Source organism: Triticum aestivum, chromosome 2D (assembly GCF_018294505.1).
Source record: "Triticum aestivum cultivar Chinese Spring chromosome 2D, IWGSC CS RefSeq v2.1, whole genome shotgun sequence".
In the NCBI taxonomy this organism is placed as follows: domain Eukaryota; kingdom Viridiplantae; phylum Streptophyta; class Magnoliopsida; order Poales; family Poaceae; genus Triticum; species Triticum aestivum.
Window position 1 is genome coordinate 581937014 of NC_057799.1, and position 18052 is coordinate 581955065.

Genomic DNA, 18052 nt, shown 5'->3' on the forward strand with positions numbered 1-18052 from the left:
CACAACAGCAGCCCTTGCAACAACGGCAGCATCGGACGCCTTGCCACAGCAGTCCCCAGTCGTAGCATGAGTAAATAGCATAAAACTACCACTTTTCGTGCTAGGGTTTTAAAAAACCACCACTTTTTTGTTTGTGACTGATACCTACCACTTTTCTCGTCGGCTGTTTCAAAAAACCCAAATTGCTGAGGATTTAACAATTGATCGTGATTATGGCAGTCGGGGCCCGCATGTAAGAGAACTAATCGTTTGACCGTTTGTTTGACCGTTAACTGACTTGCGGGGCCCACATGTCAGTGTCTCTTCCATAGATTTATTTATAGAATAACCCCTACAACTATTTAAAAAGCGATCAGGCCCCTGGAATAATTTTAAAAAAGCAATCGGGTCCCTGGGGAGGTCGTCCTGCAGCTTGCACGCCCGCGCGCGGCGACCTCGTCGGGCTGCACGGGGCGGAGGATCTCCCAAGAGCCCCCTCCGTCCGCTCCCCCCTGCTCGGCCGTGCTGCAGGGCCGGCGACGCGCTCCCTCCGGCCGCTCCCGTGCCCAGCAAGGAGGCCAGCAGGAGGGGAGGGAGTTGGCCGAGCTCCGCCAGAGATGGGGCCGGGCGGCGCACGCGCCATAGGAGGCGAACTATGGGGAGGAGGGAGGAGGCGTGGTGGTCGGCTGCTCGCCGGCTGCCTCCGCGCCCGTGAGGTCCTGGTGCAACAGGACGGCGGCGAGGACTAGGAGGTGCTCCGGGGCGGCGGCGGAGCTCCAGATCCGCATCCATGGCAGCGGCTCCTCCGTGCAACAGGACGAGTGCGGCACCACACTCCACGGTCTCTCCCCTACCCGCATCAGCGCCGCTACCGACGCCATGGACGCGGAGCACGGTGGCCTCGCGGGGCAGCTCGTGCAGGAGCACCTCGACCTTGCTTCTGCCTCCCTCGAGCTCGCCGCGGACGGCCTGCGTCGCTGCTGGAGCGCGCGCCTCCTGCCGTCGTGGGCGAGGCCGGCCTCTGCTACGGCCGCCGGAAGGCTTGCCGGCTGGGAGAGAGAGAGAGATAGATAAGGGAGAGAAGGAGGAGGAGGAAGACATAACTGACATGTGGGCCCCACATGTAAGTTAACGGTCAAAGGAACGGTCAAACAAACGGTTCGTTTAGGTGCGGGCCCGACTTGTCATAAACCGGTTTAATTTCTTAGCCACGGGCGTTTTGGGTTTTTTGAAACAGCCAACGCCGGTTTCGGTAGTTATCAGTCACAAACAAAAATATGGTAATTTTTTGGTACCACGAAAAGTGATAGTTTTATGCTATTCATTCGTCGTAGCACACTAGTGGTGTTGCAACGCAGCACATCGGCGGCCGCCGGAGTTGAGGGAGATGCTTCGGCTCGCCTCGGCGAGCGCACATGCATCATCATCAGCAGCAAGGCCTCCTTGCCGTAACGGAGGACGTCGCTGAGACGCGTGGGTGCCGAATTAAACGAGATCAGAGGAGAGAAGGCGTGATCTGCCTTATTGAGATTGAACGGCCATCAGCGCCAGATCAGACGGCTATATTAGGCCCTATATAAATGGATAAATGGATAAAAAAAATACTCATTTAACAAAGGGTGGATTTTATTAGCTCAAAAAGAAGCATCAAGAGGATACAAACTCAAAGAGCACACACCGGCCTCTGCATAGCTAGGATGCACACAGCCAACACAAACATGCACACACACGAAAAACAAGACGGCAAATAGCAAAGTCATATAAGACCAAAGCTATGTGTAACCGAGGAAAAAAGAAAAACCCCAAAATGATCGGAGCCACGATATGCAAACTACAGCAAACACCATATCCGCACCAATTATCTAATGACACCACATAGACGACGAGGTTCTTCAACAGTAATGCCTTGAAGAAGGGAGCGACACTCAAGCGTCGCCGTCACCGGATCCAACCATCAAGGCCAGAATCTAGGTTTTCACCCTGAAAAATTAGTGAGAGCATATCCGGGCAATGCCTTCAACAAGGTAACGACATCAAAAAACATCGCCATTGCCAGGTATAACCAGCTCGGGTCAGACCTAGCCTTTCACCCCGGACCTCGCGACCGAGTGCTCGGTAGCACCACCATCAAAGTCATGCAAGTGTTGTCGCCACCACTTTTTCACTATCCCAGCATTTACATGCAATGTGACCGCCGCCACTGCACAATCATTCCTCTGCGTCAAGTGCTCACCCATAATTTGCATCTCACTGCCGAAGTCAACCACTGGATCTTGAGATGAACCATAGATCTTGCAATGATCACCGCTGCCATGGAGCCGTAGGAGGTTGTTGCAGCACAGTGTGCAGTTACTCTTGCTCGGTCGACCGAATCTGAATCACCACCACCAAGCCGTGGATCATAGCGCCGCGGGTGGTCACCACCAGATCCATGGTTGCAGGCCCGTGAACCTTCATGGGATCACTACGCCCAGTAAACATGCCCGTGTAAGATGTCGTCGTAGATGACAATGCATCCGTACGCGAGCCATGGTGCCAACTGTAGCAAGGAGTCACCGCACTTCAGGATCAAGCACGCCGCCAAGAGCCCACAAGGGCCATCGGACGAATCCATGCACGAAGATCCAAGAGATGCCTGGTGAGCCATCGTGCCTCCATGTAAGCATGCATCTTGTACCATTGTACGTGCTTAACACATGCGAATGAGATGCCTTCTTCAGCCACCATCTGGAGTCCCTTGTACGTCCTCGCTAGAGGAGACATCGCACGAGACTGCGACGTGTAGCCATTGATCGACCACTTGATCCAGAGGGAAGACCCCGATGAGATCACATGCCGCCATGCAGCTCACACGGCGGGCGGCGCTGGCCAACCCCGCAGCACATCTGCTACAACTGCATCCCACTACACTGCCGCCACTGCATGGAGAATGAGTCCTCGCCGTCGCCGTCGGCCGCACGGACTTTGCCCGGCGACGTCCTCCGGCGACGGCGAGGGGAGCAGACTTAGAGCCTGCCGGTGGAGGCCGGAGGAGATGGCTGCCGCCCGTGTCGCCCGGAGACGACGCGGGGGCCGATCCGTTTTCCAGGAGTTAGCTATTAGACGCGGGGCCCAGCACCACCAAGAGAATGCATGTGTGCATTTTTTTTTAAAACTAACACATCGCTGTATTACTCAATAATGTTTGGAGGAATACAATTGATAGGGGGTTGCAAAGGCCAAAGATGACGCCCTACAGATAAACTAAGCGCATGTTTAGCGAGGCTATGTGCCTCCGTATTCGAGGCCCTTCCTTTGAAGACGAAGGAGCAATCCTGGAACTCCGATGATGTGATCCTGATCTCACGAATGATATGGCCGTGCTTGCCGCCGCTGCCTTCGTTGATTTCTGATACCGTTTCCTTACAGTCCGAGCCAATGACTATGTGTGTTTGCAAGAGATCGGTCGCCAAAGCCATGGCCTCGCGACAGGCTTTTGCATAATTGATGCCAACAAATCCGTCATTGTCAAGCCCATCACCTTCAGTTGCTTTTCTGTACAATTCCATTGCCTCCTCCATTACCTTGGGTTGCGATAGAAGTCGTGATCTTTTCTTACAAGATGGATGAACTTTGGATGAGAAGAAAGAGAGGAAATTTGTAAATGCTGACTCCCCTTTCCTCTTTCCTGCCTTGTCAAGGCATATAGCAGCAGCGTGGGGATCAAAACCAGCCGCAGCGGCTAGCAACATTCCAATGTAATCCGCCTCTAGCTCACTCCTACAATAGAGTAGGTAATTAACATCATGCTCTTAAAAAACAACATCTTCCAATTAACATGACGTGAATGCTTGCATATGCATACATATACTAGGCTAATCTAATCAGTTCTTGTTAAGATGCTTGCATGAATAAGGTGGGGGTAAAGCAAGTGATGAAATCAATGTACCTTCGTAACAACGGCATCACCAGGAGAAGAGTCGGGAACCACAACTCGAATATTATGATCATCTCCCAGAAATGCCTCGCAATAACATGTCCAACCTATGTATATATGCAAAAAAAAAAAAAAGCAATACTATCGACTTTGAAAACTATCAGCCTCACTAATCCAAAACGAACAAACGAACGTATGTGTGTACCTCATGTCCGAGGACCCATGCAATCTCAGCATCCGTGCTGGAATGAAGTAATCCCGTGGAGACTATTATCTTACCATCGAAATAGCATTGTCCCCTCCAGGCTTTTTCTTCAACAACTATCACCTCCCAATTGAGCTCGTCGATCCAATCCAAAGGCGTCATCATCTGTAGTGGTTCCTGTCTTCGCTGTTCTATCTTGTTCTTGATGGACAAGCCACGATGGATGGCGCCAATAATCTTCCAGCAAATGTCGTGGACGCGAACACTTTGGTGGTGGTGTGGGTCAAGGATCTTGGAGGTGTGCTTCTTCTTGAAATTGGCAAAGTCAGACTCGCCGAGCTCGCGCGCTTCGCTGGGAGAGCAGATGACCGTGCGGGTCCGGTTAGTGTATGGCACTGTCTCGACATGAAATGCACGGTGCATGGTGATTCCTGTGCCGCCACGGAAAGTCGGCGCCATAGTTGACGTCGTGGCCCTCCACAAGGCATGTAGCCCACGAGGAGCCAAGTGACCGGTGACCGGCCTCGGCAGGGAGGTACTGCAATCCCGAGAAACACACGATACCATGGACGTGGACGGTTTACAGACGAGTCTACCTCGGATCGCGTCCATGACCTCCGAACCATGCCCGACGTTGAGTCTCATGACACGGAGGGCTGCCGGAAGGAGGAAGCACGAGCTGCTCAGGCACGAGTTCATGATTCCTTTGCTCAGGCACGAGTTCATAATTCCTTGGTGTGTTTCTCCCCCTGTGCGTGGTGCACCCTTTTCTTCCTCGAGATAGAAGCAAGTTCCTACCTGCGGTTTTTCAATGTATAAACTGCTTCCTAGGCGCGTGCGTGCGAGACTGTATTTTATGCCCGCTGCCACCTGCCATTGCCGTCGAGGAGTAGGGGTCGGATGTCCTATCCGAAACCTACTGGGCTTCGGTTTCGGGAACTAGATGGGCTTTAGCTTCGGTTTCGGGAACTAGATGGGCTTTAATTATCAGACTGGGCCGGGCCATTATTAGCCATTGATAGGCCGCGCACACAGCCAAGCAGCAACTCGCTTCTGCTCCCATGACATTCTTATGCTGACATCAATACACCCATATTCCCAGTACATTCAGAAACTCACAACTCCACCAACTAGCTGCATAGGCGCCGAGGCGTCTTACAGCGACCAAATGGCACGGAGTCGATATGTACAAAAATTACACGCCGATGAACATGTCTCCACAGGAAAGGAAGCAGGGCATGTCAACAGCAGCCACCAAGCTGGTCATCATCATCGGCGGGGCTGGCGACCGGTCTTTGGTCGAAAACGACCTACACAGATGTCTGAAACAAATCATACGTCCGGCAACTTCATCGTTCAGAACTGTATCAGCATATGGCACGGGTACATTGGGGCGAGAATTCTCCGAGCCTTCTTCACGTCGTCATAAACTCTTCACTCTTATGAGCTAGCACCAGAGCACTGATCTACTAGGCAGTATTCCAGTAAGCTGGGCTTTCCATGTACAATTGCCCTGGCAATAAGCAAAGATATGATGATGAATGGAGTTGTTTCTAGTACAAAGTGCGTGCAAAGAAACATTAAGCATAGATGCATGAAGAGACCAAGTGCAAGGCGTATCGATAATTGAAAGATAAATATATTCAGTATCGTTGACCAAATGGTGAGGTTCTATTTTGACAAAGACTGGCTTACGGTAGCTTTTAACATGGCGTGAACATGTGAAAGTCTAAACTTTTACACCTTCAGTCAGAAGGTTGTAGGTTTTAAGATTCTGCCAAATATGAAATACTATCCTATCAGCAAGTACCATGATTGATGATTCCCATACAGAAAATATAGTTGTCTGGCAAACAAGAAGAAACTCTCACGAACTTAATCACAGCATCACTACCAGGTCTATGATAGTGGAATGGAGCAGTGTATAGGACCTTACCGTTTTATCTCATCCAGTCTCGAGCACACACAAGTGCTTCAATAGTCTTGATGTTCAATGTGCTGTAGTGCTTTGGAATTACCGGTCCGCTGCTGCTGAATGCTGCTTCAGATTGGACAGCAGAAGCTGGCATAGCTAATATGTCCTGCGCCATAGCTGCTAGCGTTGGGTACTTTGTGGTATGATTCATCCACCAGTTTAGAATGTCAAACTCATCCTTTCTTGGAACTAGACCCTCTTCAAGGTAGTCATCAAGTTCTGTAGATATCTGACAACTTGCTTGTTCATTGAGATGCTGATCCCAATCTTCCAATAAATCATTATCCGCATCCAAAGCTGCACTATTTGAAGCTGTGCTTGGCAGATCTGTAGGGTTGCAGTATTCATTGAAGAGTTCACGGACCGTTTCACGTATGTCAGATAAGTAGCTCTCGGAATTTGTGCCAAAAGCTCGCTTCAGACGAAACTCAATGAAACCGATTTTAAATCTAGGATCCAGAACAACAGGTATTGACAACCACAAGTACGAATTTTGCCAATACCCATGGAACGCTTCCTGCATCTCCATAACCATTCCAGAAAATTCTCCATTACCATTTGATGCTTCTTCTTGCAACACCGTCCTCACTTTCCAAACCTCATTAAAGTATATATTTGCTGTGACAGAGCTAGGGCAAGATATTACTTCAATGACACGATAAAACGTCCTCAAAATCTTGCAAATAGACTCAGCAACATTCATATCTTCTAGATTCAGCACTTCTTCAGAAGGAAATGACTTCTTGAAATGCAAAAGAACTTCAAGCCTAAAATAAAATTTGTGCCACCACTTAGCATCTTCTTGTGGACACTTCAAACTCATTTGTGAAATGACTTCCAGAAGCTGTTGTTGGGCTGAAGGTGAAGATGCATGTGCCACAAAAAATCCCATTACTGCGTCACCAACAAAGCGAAGTATATCTGCTTGCCCTGCGGCAACAACACTATTTAAGATGTCGTCCAGACAAGGAATGTTGTATAGCTTGCCTCGAATAGGAAGGCACTTCTTTTCTATGAGCATTTCCTTTAGCTTAACGGTATTTGCATTGTTCCTAACATCACCTACAGAAGTCAAGCTCAAAATCTTCTGATCAAGATTCCAGTCTCTAATTGCATCCCACATGACATTGTACGATCCACTTTCAGACTCCGGGACAGAAGCCTCCTTGCAGTGTATTATCCTTTCCAAATTAGTAGGTGAGGACCAAAACATGCCAAATTTGATTATTACTCTGTGAACTTTCCAGTCATCACCAACAAAATGTGCTGTCAAACAGAGGTAATTTACTGTTGGCTCAGGTCCATCAGGAGTCCAGATGCTTGCTGACAGAGACACACGTCGGGAGGAAAGTGTAAGTACATCCTTAATATTTATCTTTTCCTTCTGAAATAAAGCAGTGCAATGATCTTTCATATCATTATGAGAAACCATCCCAACCATAGGGTTGAGATTCTTTATAACTCTTCTCATTTCTTCATGCTCCACAACTGAAAAAGGATAAGCATGTAGAATTATCATTTTGGCTAGCTCTTGGTAAGATGTTTCTTGACAAAACTTCCCGGCGTTCTTGTCAGTTGAAATGTTCGTATATGAGGTCCTCTGTTTCTTCAGGCTTGCACCATCTGATGTTGGTGGTGGGTGTGCTGGCACCATTTGAATGGGCTGGACTGTGTGGATGGTGTCATCAGAGGTACTACTCCTGGGGAGCTTGTTAGCGTATTCTGCAATCTGAACCTTCCCATTTGTCAAGGCAGGCGAGAGCTCATCATTCACCCTGGAGTTGAAAGGTGCACTCGAAGGCTCAAACAAAAACTTATGCTGATTGTGGAGACTTTCAAGCCGTCCTGGACAGGTTAGGAGATGTCGACTAAGATGGCTTCTCCCTCCAAACTTATTTGCGCTGAGACGTTTTTGGCAGTGAATGCAATCTGCAGCCTGGAGTTTCCCCTCGACATAAATGGGCGTAAACTCCTTCCACACCTTCGACTTGAATCTGCTTGGAGTTGCTGAGCCGATGTCATCAAGCGTCTCCGAAATAATCTGATTGGCCGGGTCAATTGGTGACACTGGACCGTCTCCATTCACCAAAACTGTGCACAAAATGTGAGTCATTCATCAGTTGTATGCCATTGGTCAACTGTTCTGACAATGTTATATATCCATGTGTGCAGACCCTAAGCTACAAACAGCATGGTAAGAGTAAACTCAACTCAACACCGTGAACACACTACAAGGCAGAACCGGAGCATACCGTACGAGAAGTATGAATCCTTCTGTTGCCCCTCCACCACCGCCTCCGACTTGGCAGGACAGATCTTCTGGTGCCGCCACAGGTGGCTCGTGCCGTTGGAGTCCTTGCAGCTGAGCCGGTTGTGGCAGTAGAGGCACTCGGCAAACTGCACCTTGCCGTTGAGGAAGATGGGCTTGTACTCCTCCCAGACCTTGGACCTCTTCTTGTGCTTGTACCTGAACGCGGTGCTGTGAACCCCGGAACCGTACGCCACCTCCGTCTTCATGATGTTGTCCACGTCCACCTCCACCTCATGCTCCTCGGGGTACTCCACGACCTGCTGCTGGATCACAGCATGCTCCATCTCCATGGCTGCACAGTAAACATGATTTTTTATTTTTTTAGTCTTGCCTGCTACTAGCAACCTAGCATACAGCTACATCGAACTGAACAGGCTAAACAGCTACGAAAACACAAGATCTGCGGTTAAGATGGCGCTCGGGATCCAGAAATCCGCGCAGAAATTCCCCCCAAATCCTACACATTTGGGGCGGGGAAATACTGACGGATCGCATCGATTGTGGGCTCTAGAGACCCGAAATCGTCAGATTAAACGCGCATGAGTAGCCCAGATCGAGGAATTGCAGGAGAAATCGAGGCGGAGGGGTCACCTGAGACGGAGATCGCCGGTGGAGCCTTGCGGGGGACGGGGAGGGGAGATTCCGGGCACGATTAGGGCATCGAATTGGGTCTGCGGGCGGGCGGCGGGTGGGTAGACCCAGTTCGTCGATTTGGGCTGGGTAAGGGCTCGCTCGTTCTATCAAGACGGGCTCAAGCGGGCTCGTCTGTAATCGCTTTTGGTGTGGGCTTGGTAAAGGGCTCGTTCGATCAAGGTGGGCTAACGTGGGCTGCTCTTGTTAACGCTTCTGGGCTTGTACTGCATATCATCTCCTTTCGTTTTTTTTTGGCATTTTCCGTTTAAAAGAGGTTTGAATTTTTTCCTGGGAATTATTTTTTTTGCGCTACAGTCCTGCTAAAATACTTAAATGTTACTCCCAAAGTAAAATGTTATCCTCGCTCATAAAAGAGAGTAAATGTAATCATTTGTCTGTAAAAAGTGTGTACAGTTCATCCAATCACAAAAATTGTACTATAGATGAACATAATTTTGTTAGAAAAAATGTCCAAGTGTCCATGTATTTGCGACACACGTCTTGATATCAAGTGATGTGTATGCAGTGATAATATGTTTAGTAAAGAAATAGTGGTTGACGACAGCATCCACCAGCGGTAGTGTGTGAGGGTGAGGAGTAAGGGGCGCACCAACGCTTCACCGCTGACATGTAGTAGCGGACAACAGCTCCAACAATATGATGGATGCTATGGTGTGACACACCAGTGTGGGATGGCACAAGCAGATTCATGACGAGACATGGCGCCCCTTGCAACCGTGGAGATGGTCTAAGATGGGAAAACGTCCCAAAAACCTTCTAGTGTCATTTTGGCCCGGCGTGAAGTATTGGCAGATGTGACCATTGAACGATCCATCATCTCGATGCTGATTAAAACACTGCTTCATGTCTGAGGTTGCAAACTCTTGTCTTGACCTGGACATGGATTTTTTCAGCTCGGGCACCCAGACACCTCTTATCCTTACCCTCCAATGTTGCTTTGAGATCCGTGCTACACAACTAACTTACTACATGAAATTTTCTCTTTTTTATTTCTTCAAAACAAAACAACATATGAACTTCAAACTTTGCAAGACAACAAAACATTCTTACTTCAATGTGGGAAAAAACTTTCAGATTTTTTGGTTCAACATAAATATACAAGGTGAGATTTGTTTGATTAAAGAATCTTATTTTTAGTGTTTATGATGCACGCAAAATCTAAAAGTTGTTTCCCACATTCTAGTTAGAATGTTTCGTTGTTCTGCAAAGTTTGAAGTTCATATGTTGTTCTATATGGGAGAAACAAAAAACATAAAAATATGTCCACGAATCATGTGCGTAATTGGATGGCTAGATAAGGGGTACCCAGGAGCCTAAGCTCCACAATATGTTTTCGGTCTTGACCTCTATTGCCGGCTTAGGATCAGCGGGCGTGCGTTGTTACCTTATTGAATTCATTGGATTGTCTCGGCAACCAGGCTGAAAAACGTTGTTCGGGTCGTCTCCGATTGTACGTGGCGATGATGATGCGAGGATATCTTCTTGAATGCATGTTGCGGAAGGCTTAGTCCTATGTGTTATTTTTATATCTTATAATACTTTGGTCGTGGTTACCTTTATCTTGTACTCTGGTTAATAATTATTCAGAATGGATGTGTGCATCACAATAATACAGAGGATGAAGGTTTCAACTTCCCATTCGACAAAAACTAACAAGGAAGCATCGACACTTAGTTGAAAACTTTGTATCTCATATGTTCTTTATCGCTGAAATTTATCACATCCAAATGATGTTGTAAAAATTCTTCTTTCAGTATGTATTAGACACAACAAGTGAGCTATCCTAGTTGGTTATAGTAGGTCGAAATAATCCAAGAGGTCCATAGCTTGAATCCTACTTCATGTACCGATTATTTGAATGTGAAAAAAATGGACTAGGCCGAGGACGAAGGAGTGTGTTTATGTGACGCTACTCCCTGTACAACGAAATTTGAAAAGAAAAAGTTCAATGTTTAAAAAAAAGGAAATTGAAAAAAGTTTGCACATTGCAAAAAGAAAAGAAAAAGGAGAAAGGAATATAAAAATAAAAACCGAACAAAACCGTTTGAAAAAACAAGAAAAAAAAGGAACAAGAGAAAAGGAAAAGGGGAAAAGGAAAAATGAAAGAAGAAAAGATGGAAAGAGGTATGTAATCACATCAACTGATTGTGGCTGGTCGGTTACCGTGTCAAACTCTGAACCAGAAAGTTGCTGGTGTGATTCTTGCTACGCTCACATTTTTTTGCATGTTAAAATCAAAAGAAAAATATTGATGGGCCGGCCCAACTCACTGTATAAGTGTACATCTTATATGACGGAGGAAGAGTTTCTAAAATATAACCATCATGCCCTTTATTATGAAAAGTATGGGCTTATCTGATTTGTTCTTGTGTTTTTTTTGGGGGGGGTTGGGTACCTAATAATAAAGGGGATGTTGCTTCTCACGGTACGTCACTGAAATTGCCTCCAAGGTTGCAAACTATTACCCATCAATGCCACCTATAAGTGATAAAAAAACATTTCACACAGGAGAATCCCCGTCTGGACTGGCCCATACAGTAGAAACCTTCTATACTGCGCTCCGCCTGCTGAGAGCAGACACAACGCGCCTGTTTGGGCCATCCCATGTCCGGACGGCCTGTTTTGTAAATTTCGTTTTTTATTTTTATTTTTGCTTTTCCATCTTCATTTTGTATACTTTAAATAATTTAAGACTTCAAAAAAGTTTTGATTTTTTTAAAAAAAATGAGAATTCCGAAATAAAATGTTTAATAATTCATAAATATTTGTTGATTCAGAAAATATTAGTGATTTTTAAAAAAAATCACTATTTTTTGGGAAATAAAAAAAATGATGATTTTTTTAAAAAGTTTTTGTATTAAATTTTTTTAATGAAATTGAAAAAAATCAACAATTCAAAAAATGCTCAGGAATTGAAAGATATTCTTGAAATCAGAAACTGTTCGTGACTTACAAAATACTCCCTCCGTACGGAAATACTTGTCGTAGAAATGGATAATGATGGATGTATCTAGAACTAAAACACATCTAGATACATCCATTTATGTAACAAGTATTTCCGGACGGAGGGAGTAGTTTATCGATTCATGAAATGTTCGTTGATTCAAAAAATGATCATGCATTTTAAAAAATCAAAAAAATGCTATTGAATTTCAAAAATTGTTCCACCAAACAATTTCCAACAGAAAAAATCTTCGATTCTAGAAATGTTCGCCTATTCAAGAAAATTGTTTTAAAAATCAAGTTTTTTAAAAAAAGTTTGCAAATAGTATAAAATGTTCATGAGTTTAGAAAATGCTCAAAAATCTGTAAAAATATTCAGGAATTTGAAAAATATTGACGATTTCAGATGTGTTCACGAGTTTTAAAAAATATTCATGATTTTTAGAAATTGTTCACGATTTCACGAAAATGAGAGTGATAGTGTATCTCGGTGATGCAGCAAAATGTGATCATGGCCACTGAAGATTAGAATATATTTTTTTCTTCCGTTGCAACGCACAGGCCGTTTTGCTAGTGGATATACAACTTGCTATCTCCAAATACATTTCTGTTGACAATTAATGTTGGATCAAGCACCACCCAAAATATATACTCACACACTGAATCAATTGCAGCTCGGCTTGGCCGATCTGTTTTTGGCCCTGATATCTCATAATTCAGACTAACAAGAATGAACAATGTAATGCTTTGAAAACACACGAGAATATAAATGATGTAGTCTCAGAGATTCAGGAACTGCATGTAGTGGTCGAAGATGTAGTCCACGATGACCTTGTAGGCCCGCTGCGTGGGGTGGTAGCTGTCAAAGAAAACATGCTCCGACACGTCGTCGCACACCGGCATGAACCTCGCGTCGCACAGCACCGCCACCTCGGACGTCCCCGTGCCGCAGCACCCCTTCTTCGTCTCGCTGAACCCGTACCGCGCCCCGTTGTCCACCAGGTCCTGGATCACGGTGTAGATGTCGATGTACACGAGGGTGGGGAACCCGGCCGGGTCCTCCTCCCCCAGCCGGCGGATCAGCTCCTGCGCCCTCGCGTTGTAGAGCCGTGCGGCGGCGTTGCGCTCCGGCACGCAGCCGCGGTCCGGGCCGCCGCCCGTGGTCCGCTGCGACGGCACGCACCCGATGGGCGGGAGCCCCACGAAGCCGATCCGCTTGGCGCCCCGCGCGCTCACGTTGCGGAGCAAGGACTCGACGCCGACGAGGAGCAGGTCCACGTAGGCGGGGATGTCGTAGTGGGCGCTCCGGAGCGGCGTGGTGTAGTAGGTGTTGGCGATGTCGTCCGTGCCCGCGCACACCACGAACAGCGCGCCGTCGATGATCCGCCGCGTCTCCTCCTCGCCGGCGATGCCCACCAGCTTGCCGCGGTACTCGTCGAAGTAGGCCAGCTGCTGCTCCAGTGAGATCACGTTCTGGAAACCAATTAAAAGTAGACGGACTGATATGAGACTGATCACCAGCTCGATCGAGAGCACACGCACAGATTAGCTGACAAAAAGTAAATTACCACGATGACGGGGGTGAGAGGATCGAATCCGGTGGCGCCGGACGCGAAGCTGACGCCGGTGAGGAGGTCCTCGGGGGTGTGCTCCACGCCCAGGTACGGAGGAAGTAGTTGCTTCACGTTAAGGCCCTGGGCTGAAATTAATTCGGCCCATTAGAAACATGACTAAAATTGCTGCTAATTTTTTTGCAAACATATATAGCATGGGAGCTGCTAATTTCATGGATAATAATACAACAATGCGTGTAATACAAAGGTTTTTTTGCGAGTTATAATACAAAGGGTTGCAGACTAAAAACATCTGTGACGACAATCCCATGGCTCAACTGCACAATAAGATCTGTGACGACAATCCCATGGCTCAACAGTTAATGAATATAACAGAAGTTTTTCTGGCAAAAAAGAAAGAAACTCCAAGCATCATAAGCAATAGTGACATGTTTATGCTGTGATAAGTTAGGAGATACATCTATGCCTATTAGCTAACCCAGTTTTTCATGCTCGAACTAAACACAATGAGATTGATTTCTATTTTGTTAGAGAGATGATTGCCGAACATCCCTCACCTGTAATGCATATAATTGGTTTAGCTAGTTTTTTTTTAATGCTTTTGATTGCTTACCACATGTATCACGTGGTTGGTTTAGCTAGGTTTATATAACCACATCTTTCTTGTGAACTGTAACTTCCTAGGGTGGATACACTCCAACAATCTGTTTGGTTGGATGTAGAACATATTACAATCGTTGTATGAACGATTGAGAGATTGAAATTAAACAGGCTTGACGTAGAACGTACATACAGTGTTTAAGGGTCATCTCACTTAAAAAAGTATGATGTACAAATGTTTGTCATTACTCCGTGGGAGGTTGGTTGCACATGTGCGCTCAGTTTTCAGCAACGTTGGAGCAACTTTTTCAGCAACTGGAACTGTACATGTACGTGCGTGTTCACTACACAATTATAGTAGTAACATGCACCGACACGCACGGATCAGTTAAACGATTTGCAGCCACACATGTTTCGAGCACCTTTTTTCAGTGTCGGCAGAAGAGTTGGCAATTCATTAATCAGGAGAAGATGCTACAGTAACCATTTTCAAGTGGCAGCAGTAGTCCCGCAGGTATGGTAAGACACCAAGGTATTCGTACACTACTGCATTAAGCAATTCCATTTTCCATGCATGCCTCGAGATGGCATGGCACATGGAGGAATCAAGACCCTCGTCACATGGAGAGGGTGTACAGTGCACACACTGGCTAGATTATCATCTCACCAGCTCTGTCAGTGCAGTTAGTTTAGAGTGGTGCATGTAGTGTATACGGTGAGCATGCATGCATGGAAGGTATACAGAAAAGCAAAACGCATACGCACGTACGGTACGTACGTACGCATCCGGCTTGCCTGCTCCCTCCCCATTCTCTCATCTGTGCTCCCACTTCACCCTACGGCTGTCTTTTTTCTTTTTTCCTTTCTAATCTAATCATCTCGATTAAGGGGGTGGGGGAGTCTTATTTTGTTCCAATCAAATCAAGCCACGTATGCGGGAGCACGGATGGACACACGCGTGGGGAGCAAGCAAGTCTCGTCCCGTACGTATAGATACTTACCCATGAAGTCGGTGGGTATGAGCCCGTTGGAGAAGCGGCCGGTGGGCTCGTGGTTGGCGAAGTCCTTGCCGTAGGGCGCGTGGTTCGCCTTCACCGCCGTGTGGAGGCCGTTGTTGTTGCCGGGGTCCATGATGGAGTCGCCGAACACGATCACCGCCGTCACCAGCGGCCCCTTCTTCTCCTGCTGCTGGGTAGTCTTGCTCTCGCACACAGCCGGCGGCGCCATCGCCAGGGCCACCACCACCACAGCCGCGACGAGGGCCGTCCTGCAGGTCCTCCTCATCGCCATCGATGTATGCATGCTTCGGTTGTGGTGCGTACGTGGTTTGCTTGTAGCTGCAGCTTCCTAGTTAGCTACATCTACTTATATAGGAGTACTGCTAAAGGCTCTGTATGGAGCCATAGTGAAGGCACAGTTGATGCCAGTTCCATCTCATTAACTCTCATGCACGTTCGATGATATTATAGAGTATCATTGTATGCTGTCATAAGGGCAACTCCAACGCTATTCACCAAATCGCCCAAAATGTTCGGACAGAAACCGTGTCTGACATTTTTTGCCATCCAACATCGTTCATCAAATTTGTTCGGTCCGGTCCGAATGTTCGAAGTCCCACAACCTGAAACCAAAAGTAGGGGAGGTTTGAGGACATCCGGACCTTCACCATGTCGGACTCCGACATGACCGGCACATCCAAAATACTCGATCTTGAGCACTCCCCCCCCCCTTCCGTCCCTCTCCCCTATGCTCCGTATCTGCTCCGTCGGCGACCATTGCCGCCACTGTACCACCGCGCCCGCCGCCCAGGTCTTGCCAACCTCCGCTGCTCCACCCAGGCGCCTTCCATCCTTCGATTATGCAGTTGTTTCACGGGTATGGCTACAACTCATGTATCCTTCACTATCCGCTGATGCCGTTCACGGCAGACATTACACTCATCAAATGTTCGGTCAAATGTCATTGCCAATTTTTTTGGTGTTCTCGTTCTTTACTTCAAAGCATACACGATGGATTCCATCGAGGAGTACTTCTACATCGAGTCATGGATTCGTCTTCACCGGATGACGAGAGGAATATGAGGATGAAACAGTGATGATGAGGCCGAGTCTTGCAGACAAGTTGTGTGCGGAGGAGCATGCTCTCAACTACAAGAATGGACATTGAGGGTTGAACCAGAATCAGGCACGAAGGCATCTGATGTTGGGCAATGACTACTTTTCCCCCGATGCACTATTCGATCCCTATTTTTACCGTCATTTTTGGATGAGGTGGCAAGTGTTTGATCGCCTCTACCATGGTGTCTGGGCTTACGATGATTACTTCACCTTGAAGAAGGATGCCATTGGAACCATTGGATTCTCTGTTTACCATAAGTACACCGCTATAATGAGGATGCTTACCTATGGCACGGTCGCATATTCATGGGACGAGTACCTGTGGATATCTGAAAGCACACGCCTCGAAGGCATGGTCAGATTTGTTACTACATTAGTGAAGATGTTTGGACTGGAGTACTTGAGAGAGCCAACTCCCGCAGACACAACAAAGCTCATGGCAATTGTAGAAGCAAGAGGGCTTCTAGGTATGATCGGATCCTTGGATTTCATGCATTGGAAATGGAAGAGTTGCCCATATGCTCAACAAGGCCAATACCATGGGTTCATGGCCCTTGCAAGAAGCCACCATCATTCTTGAAGCAGTTGCATCACATGACCTATGGAATTGACATTCTTTCATTGGCATGCCTAGGTATCACAAATGACAAACGTGTTGCAACGGTCTCGTGCAAGTTTGTGTGCAGGTGAAGCTCCTGAGTGCAATTATACCATCGATGGTTATGAGAATAACACGAGGTACTATCTTTGTGATGGTATATATCCTTCATGGGCGACTTTCATCAAGACCGTTGCTGAACCAAGGGCTAACAAAAGATGTCACATTTCCCAAAAACAAGAATCTGCCATAAAGGATGTCGAGAGGGCATTTCAAGCGCTCCAAGCCTGCTTTGCAATTGTTATGGGATCCAGAGACATTGTGGGAGGTGATGATAGCTTGTGTGATAATGTACAGCCAACATGATCGTGGAGGGCGGGGGTGATGGTTTTAAACCGTGGGTGATCGTATCCAGCTTCTTGAGCAGAGTCTGGTGACATCAAGGAACTAATGAGCAGCTACAGAATGATCTTGTTTGGGTGTTTCATATCCGGCTAAGACGAATTCAGACTTAAACTGTTTTATTTCAAAACTTTATGTTTGGATTGTAATATTTTTATTTGAATGATTTTTGCATTAAAGTATTTATCTATCCGTTGCTTAAGAATTGTGCTATTTGTTTTGATTGTTTGAGTAGTCCGCGTATAAAAAAAACAACTAGGAGCGGACAATTGATGACTCCGGTTAGATCGTCTCGGCCCCTATTCATGTCCGCGGTTGTTTTCATGAACCACGTTGGGGTTGTCGTAACGGCCAGCACATGGATATCAGTTTCAGCGAAGTTCATGCACGTTCAAGGATAGAAGCAGATGCGGGTGTTGCGAGTGCGATTTCTTTCATAGGAATCGTGTACGCTGTTGAAGAGCTAGCCCATGCTTTCGTGCAGACTACCACGCAAATGAACGCATGCGTGGTACGTACTCAACCGCTAGCTCCAGCCGAGAGTCAGAGATAGAGGCGTTCGTACGATACGACGTTCAACCGCTGGCTGCCGCGCGCATGCATGCATGTGCTTCCACTTTGCTGGAAAATATATCAGAGCTGCTATACGTAGGACATTTTCATGTCGAAAACACATACGATGTACGGTTGCATGTCCTTTCGTTCAATCAATCAGCTCCATCGAAAAAAGAAAACCAATGCAGCATGTTGTCTAGTGAAGACATGTCAGATCGTATGT

The 18052-nt window shown here is 46.9% G+C and overlaps 3 protein-coding genes across 3 annotated transcripts; all 3 read right to left on the minus strand.

Annotated features, from left to right (window-relative positions):
* Positions 1–3149: 3149 nt before the first annotated feature.
* Positions 3150–4040, minus strand: LOC123055974 (uncharacterized). Its single transcript, XM_044479762.1, has 2 exons — positions 3908–4040; positions 3150–3738 (listed from the first exon to the last, which is right to left on the minus strand). Exons 1-2 carry the CDS (start codon positions 3967–3969, stop codon positions 3150–3152), a joined length of 651 nt encoding a protein of 216 aa, XP_044335697.1. The 5' UTR covers positions 3970–4040.
* A 1098-nt stretch (positions 4041–5138) lies between these two features.
* On the minus strand, positions 5139–9114 carry LOC123054681 (zinc finger BED domain-containing protein RICESLEEPER 1). Its single transcript, XM_044478504.1, has 4 exons — positions 8978–9114; positions 8328–8678; positions 6037–8166; positions 5139–5613 (listed from the first exon to the last, which is right to left on the minus strand). Exons 2-3 carry the CDS (start codon positions 8674–8676, stop codon positions 6041–6043), a joined length of 2475 nt encoding a protein of 824 aa, XP_044334439.1. The 5' UTR covers positions 8677–8678; positions 8978–9114; the 3' UTR covers positions 5139–5613; positions 6037–6040.
* Positions 9115–12506: 3392 nt separating this feature from the next.
* Positions 12507–15483, minus strand: LOC123050149 (GDSL esterase/lipase EXL3). The gene is made up of 3 exons (XM_044472986.1): positions 15159–15483; positions 13552–13682; positions 12507–13456 (listed from the first exon to the last, which is right to left on the minus strand). The coding sequence occupies exons 1-3, from the start codon at positions 15457–15459 to the stop codon at positions 12764–12766; spliced, it is 1125 nt and encodes a 374-aa protein (XP_044328921.1). The 5' UTR covers positions 15460–15483; the 3' UTR covers positions 12507–12763.
* Positions 15484–18052: the final 2569 nt, after the last annotated feature.

What these genes read in the sequence shown, in the direction of transcription:
- LOC123054681 (XM_044478504.1), bottom strand. Translation starts at nt 8,676, where the DNA reads ATGGAGATGGAGCATGCTGTGATCCAGCAGCAGGTCGTGGAGTACCCC. An exon ending in GGATTCATACTTCTCGTACG is followed by an intron (nt 8,167 to 8,327) that starts GTATGCTCCGGT and finishes TTTTGTGCACAG; the next exon opens with TTTTGGTGAATGGAGACGGT.
- LOC123050149 (XM_044472986.1), bottom strand. Translation starts at nt 15,459, where the DNA reads ATGCATACATCGATGGCGATGAGGAGGACCTGCAGGACGGCCCTCGTC. An exon ending in CATACCCACCGACTTCATGG is followed by an intron (nt 13,683 to 15,158) that starts GTAAGTATCTAT and finishes AATTAATTTCAG; the next exon opens with CCCAGGGCCTTAACGTGAAG. An exon ending in CTCTCACCCCCGTCATCGTG is followed by an intron (nt 13,457 to 13,551) that starts GTAATTTACTTT and finishes ATTGGTTTCCAG; the next exon opens with AACGTGATCTCACTGGAGCA.
- LOC123055974 (XM_044479762.1), bottom strand. Translation starts at nt 3,969, where the DNA reads ATGATCATAATATTCGAGTTGTGGTTCCCGACTCTTCTCCTGGTGATG. An exon ending in GTGATGCCGTTGTTACGAAG is followed by an intron (nt 3,739 to 3,907) that starts GTACATTGATTT and finishes ACTCTATTGTAG; the next exon opens with GAGTGAGCTAGAGGCGGATT.